This window comes from Archocentrus centrarchus, chromosome 16 (assembly GCF_007364275.1).
Source record: "Archocentrus centrarchus isolate MPI-CPG fArcCen1 chromosome 16, fArcCen1, whole genome shotgun sequence".
NCBI classification, from domain to species: domain Eukaryota; kingdom Metazoa; phylum Chordata; class Actinopteri; order Cichliformes; family Cichlidae; genus Archocentrus; species Archocentrus centrarchus.
The window spans coordinates 31495394-31509075 of record NC_044361.1 but is presented as its reverse complement, the minus strand read 5'-3'; the positions used below and the strand labels follow the sequence as shown (position 1 = coordinate 31509075).

Below are 13682 nucleotides of genomic sequence, written 5' to 3'. Positions count from 1 at the left end.
AATTTCTAGGAATATATATTGATGAATTCTTAAATTTCAAAAAGCATATTGATGAATTGACAACTAAATTATCTAAACAGGTTGGCTTGTTTTATAGACTCCGACATTATCTCCCTCTTGAAGCTCTCATAAGGTTGTATCATACCTTTTTTAGAACCACATTTGAATTACTGCAATATCATATGGTGTAACGTATCCAAGCTATCTTGATAAACTACTTGCTTTGCAGTAATTGAAGTAGCATTCCTGAAAACTAGGACGTCGGGGTAGACTGCCCTCAGTCCGCAGCAACGTAGGGATTATTCTGCCCTCAGTCCGCAGCAACGTAGGGATTATTCTGCCCTCGATAGTTGCTGTTCCTATATTCTGTGCACCAAATTAAACCAATTTTTTTCCTTTTACAGAACAGCTCATAACAACAACATTGGTAATAAGTGAAACTTTGTAGTGTTACGGCTGCGTGCCGTTTTGTCTGTGTGTGTCTCTCTCTCTCTCTCTCTCTCTACAGCAGGGGCGTCTCCACCTAATCAGGGCCACAAGATATAAAGAGGCGGGATAGGAGGCGGTCCGGAGGAGATGCAGAGAGTGGTGGTGGAAGCTGTCTGGGTTTTGGTGGCTCGAGACACTGTAGTGTTACTCCTGTGGAGAGTGGTTTGTCTGTAGGCTGACCACAGATGTGATCCGGGGCTCCGGAGGGTTTTTTGGTAGGGTTTCTTTTCTCCTCTGATAAGATAAGTGACGTCTCCCGTTTGGAGATTGTTTTGTGTTTTTCCCCTTGTTGGCTTCTCATCTCCCGTTGGGAGATTGTTTTGTGTTTTTCCCCTTATAGGCTTTCCGTCTCCAGTTTGGGGATTGTTTTATGTTGTGGCCGTTTTTGGTTTTTTTTCTTAAATAAACCTTATTTGTTTTATGAACGAATCTGGTTTCATTTGGTTCTTTCTTGATTGTATGTTGCTCCCTTGTCCCCTAGGCCCGCGGGACATAACAGGAGTAACAGTAACAGAAGTAACAGTAACAGAAGTAGCATTCCTGAACACTAGGACGTCGGGGTAGACTGCCCTCAGTCCGCAGCAACGTAGGGATTATTCTGCCCTCGATAGTTGCTGTTCCTATATTCTGTGCACCAAATTAAAATATTTTTTTCCTTTTACAGAACAGCTCATAACAACAACATTGGTAATAAGTGAAACTTTGGAGTAACAGTAATAGAAGTAGCATTCCTGAACACTAGGATGTCGGGGTAGACTGCCCTCAGTCTGCAGCAACGTAGGGATTATTCTGCCCTCGATAGTTGCTGTCCCTATATTCTGTGCACCAAATTAAACCAATTTTTTCCTTTTACCGAACAGCTCATAACAACAACATTGGTAATAAGTGAAACTTTGGAGTAACAGTAACAAAAGTAGCATTCCTAACCACTAGGACGTCGGGGTAGACTGCCCTCAGTCCGCAGCAACGTAGGGATTATTCTGCCCTCGATAGTTGCTGTTCCTATATTCTGTGCACCAAATTAAACCAATTTTTTTCCTTTTACAAAACAGCTGATAACAACAACATTGACAATAATTGAAACTTTGGAGTAACAGTAACAGAAGTAGCATTCCTGAACACTAGGACGTCGGGGTAGACTGCCCTCAGTCCACAGCAACGTAGGGATTATTCTGCCCTCGATAGTTGCTGTCCCTATATTCTGTGCACCAAATTAAACTAATTTTTTTCCTTTTACAGACAGCGCATAACAAAAACATTGGTGATAAGTGAAACTTTGGTGTAACAATAATAGAAATAACATTCCTGAACACTAGGACGTCGGGGTAGACTACCCTCAGTCCGCAGCAACGTCGGGATTATTCTGCCCTCGATAGTTGCTGTTCCTATATTCTGTGCACCAAATTAAACCAATTTTTTTCCTTTTACAAAACAGCTCATAACAACAACATTGGTAATAAGTGAAACTTTGTAGTGTTACGGCTGCGTGCCGTTTTGTCTGTGTGTGTCTCTCTCTCTCTCTGTACAGCAGGGGCGTCTCCACCAAATCAGGGCCGCAAGATATAAAGAGGCGGGATAGGAGGCGGTCCGGAGGAGATGCAGAGAGTGGTGGTGGAAGCTGTCTGGGTTTTGGTGGCTCGAGACACTGTAGTGTTACTCCTGTGGAGAGTGGTTTGTCTGTAGGCTGACCACAGATGTGATCCGGGGCTCCGGAGGGTTGTTTGGTAGGGTTTCTTTTCTCCTCTGATAAGATAAGTGACGTCTCCAGTTTGGAGATTGTTTTGAGTTTTTCCCCTTATAGGCTTTCCGTCTCCGGTTTGGGGATTGTTTTATGTTGTGGCCGATTTTGTTTTTTTTCTTAAATAAACCTTATTTGTTTTATGAACGAATCTGGTTTCATTTGGTTCTTTCTTGATTGTATGTTGCTCCCTTGTCCCCTAGGCCCGCGGGACATAACAGGAGTAACAGTAACAGAAGTAACAGTAACAGAAGTAGCATTCCTGAACACTAGGACGTCGGGGTAGACTGCCCTCAGTCCGCAGCAACGTAGGGATTATTCTGCCCTCGATAGTTGCTGTTCCTATATTCTGTGCACCAAATTAAAATATTTTTTTCCTTTTACAAAACAGCTCACAATGACAACATTGACAATAATTGAAACTTTGGAGTAACAATAATAGAATTAGCATTCCTGAACACTAGGACGTCGGGGTAGACTGCCCTCAGTCCGCAGCAACGTAGGGATTATTCTGCCCTCGATAGTTGCTGTCCCTATATTTTGTGCACCAAATTAAACCAATTTTTTTCCTTTTACAAAACAGCTCATAATGACAACATTGGTAATAAGTGAAACTTTGGAGTCAAAGTTACAGAAGTAGCATTCCTGAACACTAGGACGTCGGGGTAGACTGCCCTCAGTCCGCAGCAACGTAGGGATTATTCTGCCCTCGATAGTTGCTGTCCCTATATTCTGTGCACCAAATTAAACCAATTTTTTCCTTTTACCGAACAGCTCATAACAACAACATTGGTAATAAGTGAAACTTTGGAGTAACAGTAACAAAAGTAGCATTCCTAACCACTAGGACGTCGGGGTAGACTGCCCTCAGTCCGCAGCAACGTAGGGATTATTCTGCCCTCGATAGTTGCTGTTCCTATATTCTGTGCACCAAATTAAACCAATTTTTTTCCTTTTACAAAACAGCTGATAACAACAACATTGACAATAATTGAAACTTTGGAGTAACAGTAACAGAAGTAGCATTCCTGAACACTAGGACGTCGGGGTAGACTGCCCTCAGTCCGCAGCAACGTAGGGATTATTCTGCCCTCGATAGTTGCTGTTCCTATATTCTGTGCACCAAATTAAACCAATTTTTTTCCTTTTACAGAACAGCACATAACAACAACATTGGTAATAACTGAAATTTTGGAGTAAAAGTAACAGAAGTAGCATTCCTAACCACTAGGACGTCGGGGTAGACTGCCCTCAGTCCACAGCAACGTAGGGATTATTCTGCCCTCCATAGTTCCTGTTCCTATATTCTGTGCACCAAATTAAACCAATTTTTTCCTTTTACCAAACAGCTCATAACAACAACATTGGTAAACAGTGAAACTTTGGAGTAACAGTAACAAAAGTAGCATTCCTAACCACTAGGACGTCGGGGTAGACTGCCCTCAGTCCGCAGCAACGTAGGGATTATTCTGCCCTCGATAGTTGCTGTTCCTATATTCTGTGCACCAAATTAAACCAATTTTTTTCCTTTTACAAAACAGCTGATAACAACAACATTGACAATAATTGAAACTTTGGAGTAACAGTAACAGAAGTAGCATTCCTGAACACTAGGACGTCGGGGTAGACTGCCCTCAGTCCACAGCAACGTAGGGATTATTCTGCCCTCGATAGTTGCTGTTCCTATATTCTGTGCACCAAATTAAACCAATTTTTTTCCTTTTACAGAACAGCTCATAACAACAACATTGGTAATAAGTGAAACTTTGTAGTGTTACGGCTGCGTGCCGTTTTGTCTGTGTGTGTCTCTCTTTCTCTCTCTCTCTCTACAGCAGGGGCGTCTCCACCAAATCAGGGCCGCAAGATATAAAGAGGCGGGATAGGAGGCGGTCCGGAGGAGATGCAGAGAGTGGTGGTGGAAGCTGTCTGGGTTTTGGTGGCTCGAGACACTGTAGTGTTACTCCTGTGGAGAGTGGTTTGTCTGTAGGCTGACCACAGATGTGATCCGGGGCTCCGGAGGGTTGTTTGGTAGGTTTTCTTTTCTCCTCTGATAAGATAAGTGACGTCTCCAGTTTGGAGGTTGTTTTGTGTTTTTCCCCTTGTTGGCTTCTCATCTCCCGTTGGGAGATTGTTTTGAGTTTTTCCCCTTATAGGCTTTCCGTCTCCGGTTTGGGGATTGTTTTATGTTGTGGCCGTTTTTGGTTTTTTTTCTTAAATAAACCTTATTTGTTTTATGAACGAATCTGGTTTCATTTGGTTCTTTCTTGATTGTATGTTGCTCCCTTGTCCCCTAGGCCCGTGGGACATAACAGAAGTAACAGTAACAGAAGTAGCATTCCTGAACACTAGGATGTCGGGGTAGACTGCCCTCAGTCCGCAGCAACGTAGGGATTATTCTGCCCTCGATAGTTGCTGTCCCTATATTTTGTGCACCAAATTAAACCAATTTTTTTTCTTTTACAAAACAGCTCATAATGACAACATTGGTAATAAGTGAAACTTTGGAGTAACAATAACAGAAGTAGCATTCCTAACCACTAGGACGTCGGGGTAGACTGCCCTCAGTCCACAGCAACGTAGGGATTATTCTGCCCTCGATAGTTGCTGTTCCTATATTCTGTGCACCAAATTAAACCAATTTTTTTCCTTTTACAAAACAGCTCAAAACAACAACATTGACAATAATTGAAACTTTGGAGTAACAGTAACAGAAGTAGCATTCCTGAACACTAGGACGTCGGGGAAGACTGCCCTCAGTCCACAGCAACGTAGGGATTATTCTGCCCTCGATAGTTGCTGTTCCTATATGTTGTGCACCAAATTAAACGAATTTTTTTCTTTTTACCGAACAGCTCATAACAAAACATTGGTAATAAGTGAAACATTGGAGTAACAATAATAGAATTAGCATTCCTGAACACTAGGACGTCGGGGTAGACTGCCCTCAGTCCGCAGCAACGTAGGGATTATTCTGCCCTCGATAGTTGCTGTTCCTATATTCTGTGCACCAAATTAAACCATTTTTATTCCTTTTACAGAACAGCTCATAACAACATTGGTAATAAGTGAAACTTTGTAGTGTTACGGCTGCGTGCCGTTTTGTCTGTGTGTGTCTCTCTCGCTCTCTCTCGCTCTACAGCAGGGGCGTCTCCACCAAATCAGGGCCGCAAGATATAAAGAGGCGGGATAGGAGGCGGTCCGGAGGAGATGCAGAGAGTGGTGGTGGAAGCTGTCTGGGTTTTGGTGGCTCGAGACACTGTAGTGTTACTCCTGTGGAGAGTGGTTTGTCTGTAGGCTGACCACAGATGTGATCCGGGGCTCCGTAGGGTTGTTTGGTAGGGTTTCTTTTCTCCTCTGATAAGATAAGTGACGTCTCCCTTTTGGAGGTTGTTTTGTGTTTTTCCCCTTGTTGGCTTCTCATCTCCCGTTGGGAGATTGTTTTGTGTTTTTCCCCTTATAGGCTTTCCGTCTCCGGTTTGGGGATTGTTTTATGTTGTGGCCGTTTTTGTTTTTTTTTTCTTAAATAAACCTTATTTGTTTTATGAACGAATCTGGTTTCATTTGGTTCTTTCTTGACTGTATGTTGCTCCCTTGTCCCCTAGGCCCGCGGGACATAACAGGAGTAACAGTAACAGAAGTAACAGTAACAGAAGTAGCATTCCTGAACACTAGGACGTCGGGGTAGACTGCCCTCAGTCCGCAGCAACGTAGGGATTATTCTGCCCTCGATAGTTGCTGTCCCTATATTCTGTGCACCAAATTAAACCAATTTTTTTCCTTTTACAGAACAGCACATAACAACAACATTGGTAATAACTGAAATTTTAGAGTAAAAGTAACAGAAGTAGCATTCCTAACCACTAGGACGTCGGGGTAGACTGCCCTCAGCCCGCAGCAACGTAGGGATTATTCTGCCCTCGATAGTTGCTGTTCCTATATTCTGTGCACCAAATTAAACCAATTTTTTCCTTTTACCGAACAGCTCATAACAACATTGGTAATAAGTGAAACTTTGGAGTAACAGTAACAGAAGTAGCATTCCTGAACACTAGGACGTCAGGGTAGACTGCCCTCAGTCCACAGCAACGTAGGGATTATTCTGCCCTCGATAGTTGCTGTTCCTATATTCTGTGCACCAAATTAAACCAATTTTTTTCCTTTTACAAAACAGCTGATAACAACAACATTGACAATAATTGAAACTTTGGAGTAACAGTAACAGAAGTAGCATTCCTGAACACTAGGACGTCGGGGTAGACTGCCCTCAGTCCACAGCAACGTAGGGATTATTCTGCCCTCGATAGTTGCTGTCCCTATATTCTGTGCACCAAATTAAACCAATTTTTTTCCTTTTACAAAACAGCTCATAACAACAACATTGGTAATAAGTGAAACTTTGTAGTGTTACGGCTGCGTGCCGTTTTGTCTGTGTGTGTCTCTCTCTCTCTCTCTCTCTCTCTCTACAGCAGGGGCGTCTCCACCAAATCAGGGCCGCAAGATATAAAGAGGCGGGATAGGAGGCGGTCCGGAGGAGATGCAGAGAGTGGTGGTGGAAGCTGTCTGGGTTTTGGTGGCTCGAGACACTGTAGTGTTACTCCTGTGGAGAGTGGTTTGTCTGTAGGCTGACCACAGATGTGATCCGGGGCTCCGGAGGGTTGTTTGGTAGGTTTTCTTTTCTCCTCTGATAAGATAAGTGACGTCTCCAGTTTGGAGGTTGTTTTGTGTTTTTCCCCTTGTTGGCTTCTCATCTCCCGTTGGGAGATTGTTTTGAGTTTTTCCCCTTATAGGCTTTCCGTCTCCGGTTTGGGGATTGTTTTATGTTGTGGCCGTTTTTGTTTTTTTTCTTAAATAAACCTTATTTGTTTTATGAACGAATCTGGTTTCATTTGGTTCTTTCTTGATTGTATGTTGCTCCCTTGTCCCCTAGGCCCGCGGGACATAACAGGAGTAACAGTAACAGAAGTAACAGTAACAGAAGTAGCATTCCTGAACACTAGGACGTCGGGGTAGACTGCCCTCAGTCCGCAGCAACGTAGGGATTATTCTGCCCTCGATAGTTGCTGTTCCTATATTCTGTGCACCAAATTAAAATATTTTTTTTCCTTTTACAAAACAGCTCACAATGACAACATTGGTAATAAGTGAAACTTTGGAGTAACAATAATAGAATTAGCATTCCTGAACACTAGGACGTCGGGGTAGACTGCCCTCAGTCCGCAGCAACGTAGGGATTATTCTGCCCTCGATAGTTGCTGTCTCTATATTCTGTGCACCAAATTAAACCAATTTTTTCCTTTTACCAAACAGCTCATAACAACAACATTGGTAAACAGTGAAACTTTGGAGTAACAGTAACAAAAGTAGCATTCCTAACCACTAGGACGTCGGGGTAGACTGCCCTCAGTCCGCAGCAACGTAGGGATTATTCTGCCCTCAGTCCGCAGCAACGTAGGGATTATTCTGCCCTCGATAGTTGCTGTTCCTATATTCTGTGCACCAAATTAAACCAATTTTTTTCCTTTTACAGAACAGCTCATAACAACAACATTGGTAATAAGTGAAACTTTGTAGTGTTACGGCTGCGTGCCGTTTTGTCTGTGTGTGTCTCTCTCTCTCTGTACAGCAGGGGCGTCTCCACCTAATCAGGGCCACAAGATATAAAGAGGCGGGATAGGAGGCGGTCCGGAGGAGATGCAGAGAGTGGTGGTGGAAGCTGTCTGGGTTTTGGTGGCTCGAGACACTGTAGTGTTACTCCTGTGGAGAGTGGTTTGTCTGTAGGCTGACCACAGATGTGATCCGGGGCTCCGGAGGGTTGTTTGGTAGGGTTTCTTTTCTCCTCTGATAAGATAAGTGACGTCTCCCGTTTGGAGGTTGTTTTGTGTTTTTCCCCTTGTTGGCTTTCCGTTTCCGGTTTGGGGATTGTTTTATGTTGTGGCCGGGATTATTCTGCCTTTGATAGTTGCTGTTCCTATATTCTATAAACCAATTTAATCCACTGGGCCTATGCCTCCAAGTTCTCTTACTATCCTGGTATTGGTCGAACAGTCACACTTCTACAGCGTGTTTTGGTGGCCCATGATGCGGAAGGATATAAGACAATATGTATCAGCCTGTGCTTCTTGTGCCCCGAAAAAGTCTTCAAGTTCACCGCCTCCTGGGTTGCTGTATGGACGTCCAACTCCACGACGCCCCTGGTCTCACATCGCAGTGGACTTTGTTACCGGTCTCCCTCCATCATCAGGTAAATCGGTGGTGTGGCAAGAAGGAAGCCTGAAAAGCCAGGAGGTCCTGATTTTCTGTGTGTGGTAAGTGAAATGTTTCACTGGCACTTGCCCACTTGGGCTCTTGAGCCTCCTGCACAGGTTTCAATGTAGATGCTGCAACACAAACAAAATGCAGTGAGTCTTCTGAGACTCTTAAATACACCTCCAAGACAAGATGTTGATTCTTAAACCTGCTGTAAGCAACATTTACTGGAAATTTTGAATAAACTGACATTTGATATGAGAGTCATAGTGATTCTTTGGGACATGACGAGGTTCTGTACATCAGCTCTTTTGTTTTGGAGGACACTTGTTTTGTCATGGTGGTAAAATTTACAGTGTTTTAAACATTTGTAATAACGCTGACCTTCACCTGAAGGTCTGAGTGAGCCGGTTTCTATTGTTTTAATTTGAATGTTTAGGAGTAGTCAAACTGCTCAACAAGTCTCAGTAAGGCCTAAAAATATTTCCCAAATATATTTGTCATCTGTTGAAATGCACAGAATTTACAATCTTTGTTCTGATCGAGTAAGATTCCGTTTTTGACTGGTTTTCACCGATTTCATATGAAAAACAAAATCACTGTGATTTCCAGAAATCTCTTCTTACCTGTGCTTTGGACTTTCCTGTTCTTTTTGCCCTAAAAACAAACACATTTGACTTGTGAGCCATGAGCTGATTCAAAGTGTGCCGTGACAGGGTGGGGTGGGGGTTCTGTGCGGTTTGTGCAGAAAAATAAAAAGCCTGTTTGGGATCCTGTGGCACACATTCATAGGATGTTTTGATCCTCTTAGAATGGGACAGACATCACACAGAACTAAACTAAGGACAAGTATTATGTGAGAACTCTAAAACTAACTGATTGTGGCAGGTAATTTACCTGCTACAATCAGTTAGTTTTAGAGTGTTTAACTAAAACTTTAAGTATTTAAAAAAAGAAGTCAAATACCTTTAAAAGTCTTGTATTCATAAACTAACTGAAAACTAGCCACAGTTTTTACTTTGTACTTTGTTCTGTAACACAATCAGAGTCAAATATAATGCACTGTTACACATGCAGTTACCCAGTTATACATAATTACACAATATTGATTTGTTTTCAGTTGTGTATACAGTATATGTATGGTTTGATAACCGAACTATATTGCAGAGGGAAATATTGTACATTTAACAGCTGTTACAACAGGTTACTCTGCAGATTAACGTTTTACATGGATTCCTGTTACAAACTAATGATATGATGCACTGTTGGAGATTAAATCATCCCCAAAGTGGATTAACATATGCTTTTGCATATGTACACTGTGTGACATATGCTGTTGCTTTACAGATATTTTTCTGATAATACTGCTGCCCTTTTTGTTCAATTTTAAATTAAATTCTTGTATTTTTTTCTTTTAATTTGTTAAAATCATGCAAATGGCTTCATTCACTGCTCTACCACACATCTCAAAGACTCAAACTGAACTTTCTACACTTTGTGTTCAGGTTGAAGGACACAGCAAACAGCCAGCCACAAGATTTTGGGATAATATTTGGGCATAACACAAATTGTGAGTTAAAAAACAAACGTAAATGACCTTAAAACTATCCATTAAGTACTCACCAAATATTTTCAATGATGGTTCTGTTCTTGTTTAACAAAATGTCGGTGTTTGCAGCTCCAAGAAGTTTGTGTTTACACACTCAGGTTCCTTGGTGACATGAATCTTGTCAGCCTAAAGAAAGTGCTTTCATGTGCCACGTTCTAGAAAGCACTATAAGTTACATTGTGACATCACTTCTGAACATTCCATTCCACTCCTGTCTGTTTGAGCCTGTCCTCCTTCAAAAAATGACTTATTGGTTTGCAACAGAAACAAGCAACCAGGTCTATGAAATATATATATATATATATATATATATATATATATATATATATATATATATATATATATATATATATATATATATATATATATATATATATATATATATATATATGAATTTAGTACAACTGAATGTGTTCAATATGACAGCATTAATAATGAGGATAAACTGATATAACACATATACAAACAGGTCTCTCTTGCAAATGAGACACTGAGTCTCAATGGGACTACCTGTATAAATAAAGGTTAAAAAAAAAAAATACATCTATAAAACTTCTTCCACCCCTGTTTAAGCCATAACTAAATGTAACTACTTAAAAATGAACTGTCATGTCCTGGGCCATGTCCCCAGCTTTTTGTGTTTAGTTCTGGTTTCACTGAGGTTTGTTATATCCTAGTTTGTTTTGGGTTTTGATTATTCATCTTAGTTTCCTGTCTTGTTAATTTTGGCTTAGTTCCTTTTGTTCCTGTCTCCCCTGCATCTGTCCTGTGTCTGTGTGTTTCCTGTTTTACTTTGATAGTCCTGTGTTCCTGGTGATTTGTGTTTAGTTTTGTGTCCCCATGTCTCGTCTGGTTAATTATATTAAGCTTTGCCCCTCACCTGTTGCCTGTTCCCTGATTACCTAGTGTGTGTATTTAAGTGCTCAGTCTGTGTCTGTTCCTTGTTGTGTTGTCTATGTTTCCTCCGCTGTGTCACCTTGCTCATTTGTTTTTTTAAGTTCTTGCTACTGTCCAGATCTGTATAGCTCTATTCATTCATCACCTCTCAGTAAACCACCTTTCATTTACATCTGCCTGTGATTCCTGCCTTTTGGGGTCACCCTGCTCCTGTCACACATCATGACATGGTCATACTGCATCTAATAAAAGCAGGTGCAAACCTACACATGAATTTACTCTGGAGGATTTTCTGATACTTACTTCGTCTGAGGTGAACTTTGGATCTTGAATATGTTTCTTTAATCCATTGGCAAATTTTAAAGCTTCAACATAATGGTGATAAAATAATGTCTTTTCATCAGTCGTAATGGGTGCTGAATTCATTTTATATCCTAAAAATAAAAACAACTGTTATTTCTTAGATTTAAAGATCCATTCTCAGTGTATGACACTTTTAATGATTGCTTAGGATCATTTTCATGAAACAGACACTATGTGCTAAATACAACAACCAATAAAAGCATTAAGATCAACAGCTCAGTTCAAAACAAAATGATCCAACAAGCCTCATTTTGTGATTTCAAAGTGTAGGTGAGCAGCAGCTCTGCAGTCAGTGTCTGACAGGAACCTTTCATGATGTTGAGGATGAGGCTAAGGATGGCTCCTCCTGCAGGGGGTGGGGGGAAGTACATCTGGTACTCTCCCAAAGGAACAGTCCACGCATCAGTCACTGTAACTTTATATGATGCCAAGTCCTGCAGTGTGAGTGTTCCTCCTGAAACACATTGAAACAAATGGTTCTGCTAACGCATCTTATAATCAAGACCTTTAATCAGAGTAGCTCACAGTGTATCCTGTGAGAGATCATGGCAGAGCTTTGCAGAGCCAATTGATTTATTCATTTGTAATTAGATCATTGTGTCTGGCAGACATAGAAAATGGTCAGAAAAGAGAGCAGGATGAAACCTGTCTGATGATACCTGCTTGCTGTATGTCATGGATTAAATCCTCTGCTATGCTTCCGTTGTAAAACACATCTGGCCCCTGCTTTGCAATCATCTCCAAAGTATCAGCCAGTTTCTCAAATTTCACAATATCACCGATTTTAAGCAGGTTCCCGTTCTCATCTGAATATAACTTCCTAAAAGACAAACACAGTGAGAGAAAGCTGAAACATTCATTGTTTGCTCCTCATGTTTTTGAACTCACATTTGGGTGTATTTCATACCGTAGTGACGTATTAGCAATGCGTGGGATCTGTAGACCTTGGACATAAGGAATAGGGAACCCCTCTCTGGCCAGTCGGATGGTCGGCTCAAAGACGGTGGCCCACGGCAACTTCCCGTAACGCCTGTGTGCCTCTGCATAACCTCGAATTTCCCCAGGAACCCCGATCCATCTGCTGTCTGGTGAGATAATTAATGGACAGTCAGTGCTGGAAAGTAACACATAGATTACACTCATGGTTTGAGTATAGTGTAAAAGCTTGACCTTTAATGCTCTGAGATGCCATGTCTTATAATTAAAAGGGAGCTGAATTTATTTCAACTCTACTACATTTCAGAGGGAAAGTGTACTTTTTAAATGTTGTGTCCATTTATAACTACTTACATTAGAGATAATTTTTCTGCATGTATATTCACCTTTGCTCTTTACTATATTTATATATTACATATTTTTTATGTATAATTATATGTTTACACTATTCTTGGTTTAACAATGTTTTCTGTATACATACTTTCTTCTCTGTTTATGCAGGTGCACATGTAGTGGCATAGCAAAGAACTCTGGGGCCTATACAGAAGCAGTCTCGGTGGGCCCCCTTCTTTTCTCTATCACAGCTACAATATCACTCACCGCAGCTATGAGTCTGGGTTTGGTGGTTGCCAGGAGAACGGTACTTGTCTGACTGCATTGTGCCAAGTGTAAATTTGAGTGGAGGGAGGATTATGGTGTGGGGTTGTTTTTCAGGACTTGGGTTCGGCCCCTTAGTTCCAGTGAAAGGAACTCTTAATGCTTCAGCATACCAAGACATTTTGGGCAATGTCATGCTCCCAACTTTGTGGGAACAGTTTGGGGATGGCCCCTTCCTGTTCCAACATGTCTGCGCACCAGTGCACAAAGCAGGTCCATAAAGACATGGATGAGCGAGTTTGGTCTGGAAGAACGTGACTGGCCTGCACAGAGTCCTGACCTCAGCCCGATAGAACACATTTGAGATGAATTAGAGCAGAGACTGAAAGCCAGGCTTTCTCCTCCAACATCAGTGTCTGACCTCACAAATGCACTTCTGGAAGAACCATCAAAAATGCCCATAAAACAATCAGAGAACTCACCACACGCTAGGACAGTTGACTGTGCAGCATATCACAACACATTTCCATTTGTTTTGAATACTAATGTGTTTAAATGAAGAAAAAAGCCATTTCCAAAGTCAAGAGTGCTGAGGCTCACTTAAAAGCCAGAAAATCCCTTGGGGCCCTCTTCCCCCAGTTGTCTCATAGCACCAGCATGTGAAATGATCCTGGCTAGAATTCTGTCTTCAACATACAAGAGAAAATAAAAAACAAACAGAACAGGCTGTTGGATATGAATATTATCCAGTCATATGTAAAGTGCTAATGTCAATAAGTGACCCACTTGCCACTGGGACACAAATTT

At 41.5% G+C, this 13682-nt stretch overlaps 1 protein-coding gene across 1 annotated transcript; it reads right to left on the bottom strand.

The window, feature by feature from the left end:
* Positions 1-11563: 11563 nt before the first annotated feature.
* Positions 11564-12534, bottom strand: LOC115794216 (glutathione hydrolase 5 proenzyme-like). Its single transcript, XM_030749593.1, has 4 exons — positions 12513-12534; positions 12250-12427; positions 12002-12162; positions 11564-11796 (listed from the first exon to the last, which is right to left on the bottom strand). The coding sequence occupies exons 1-4, from the start codon at positions 12532-12534 to the stop codon at positions 11564-11566; spliced, it is 594 nt and encodes a 197-aa protein (XP_030605453.1).
* Positions 12535-13682: the final 1148 nt, after the last annotated feature.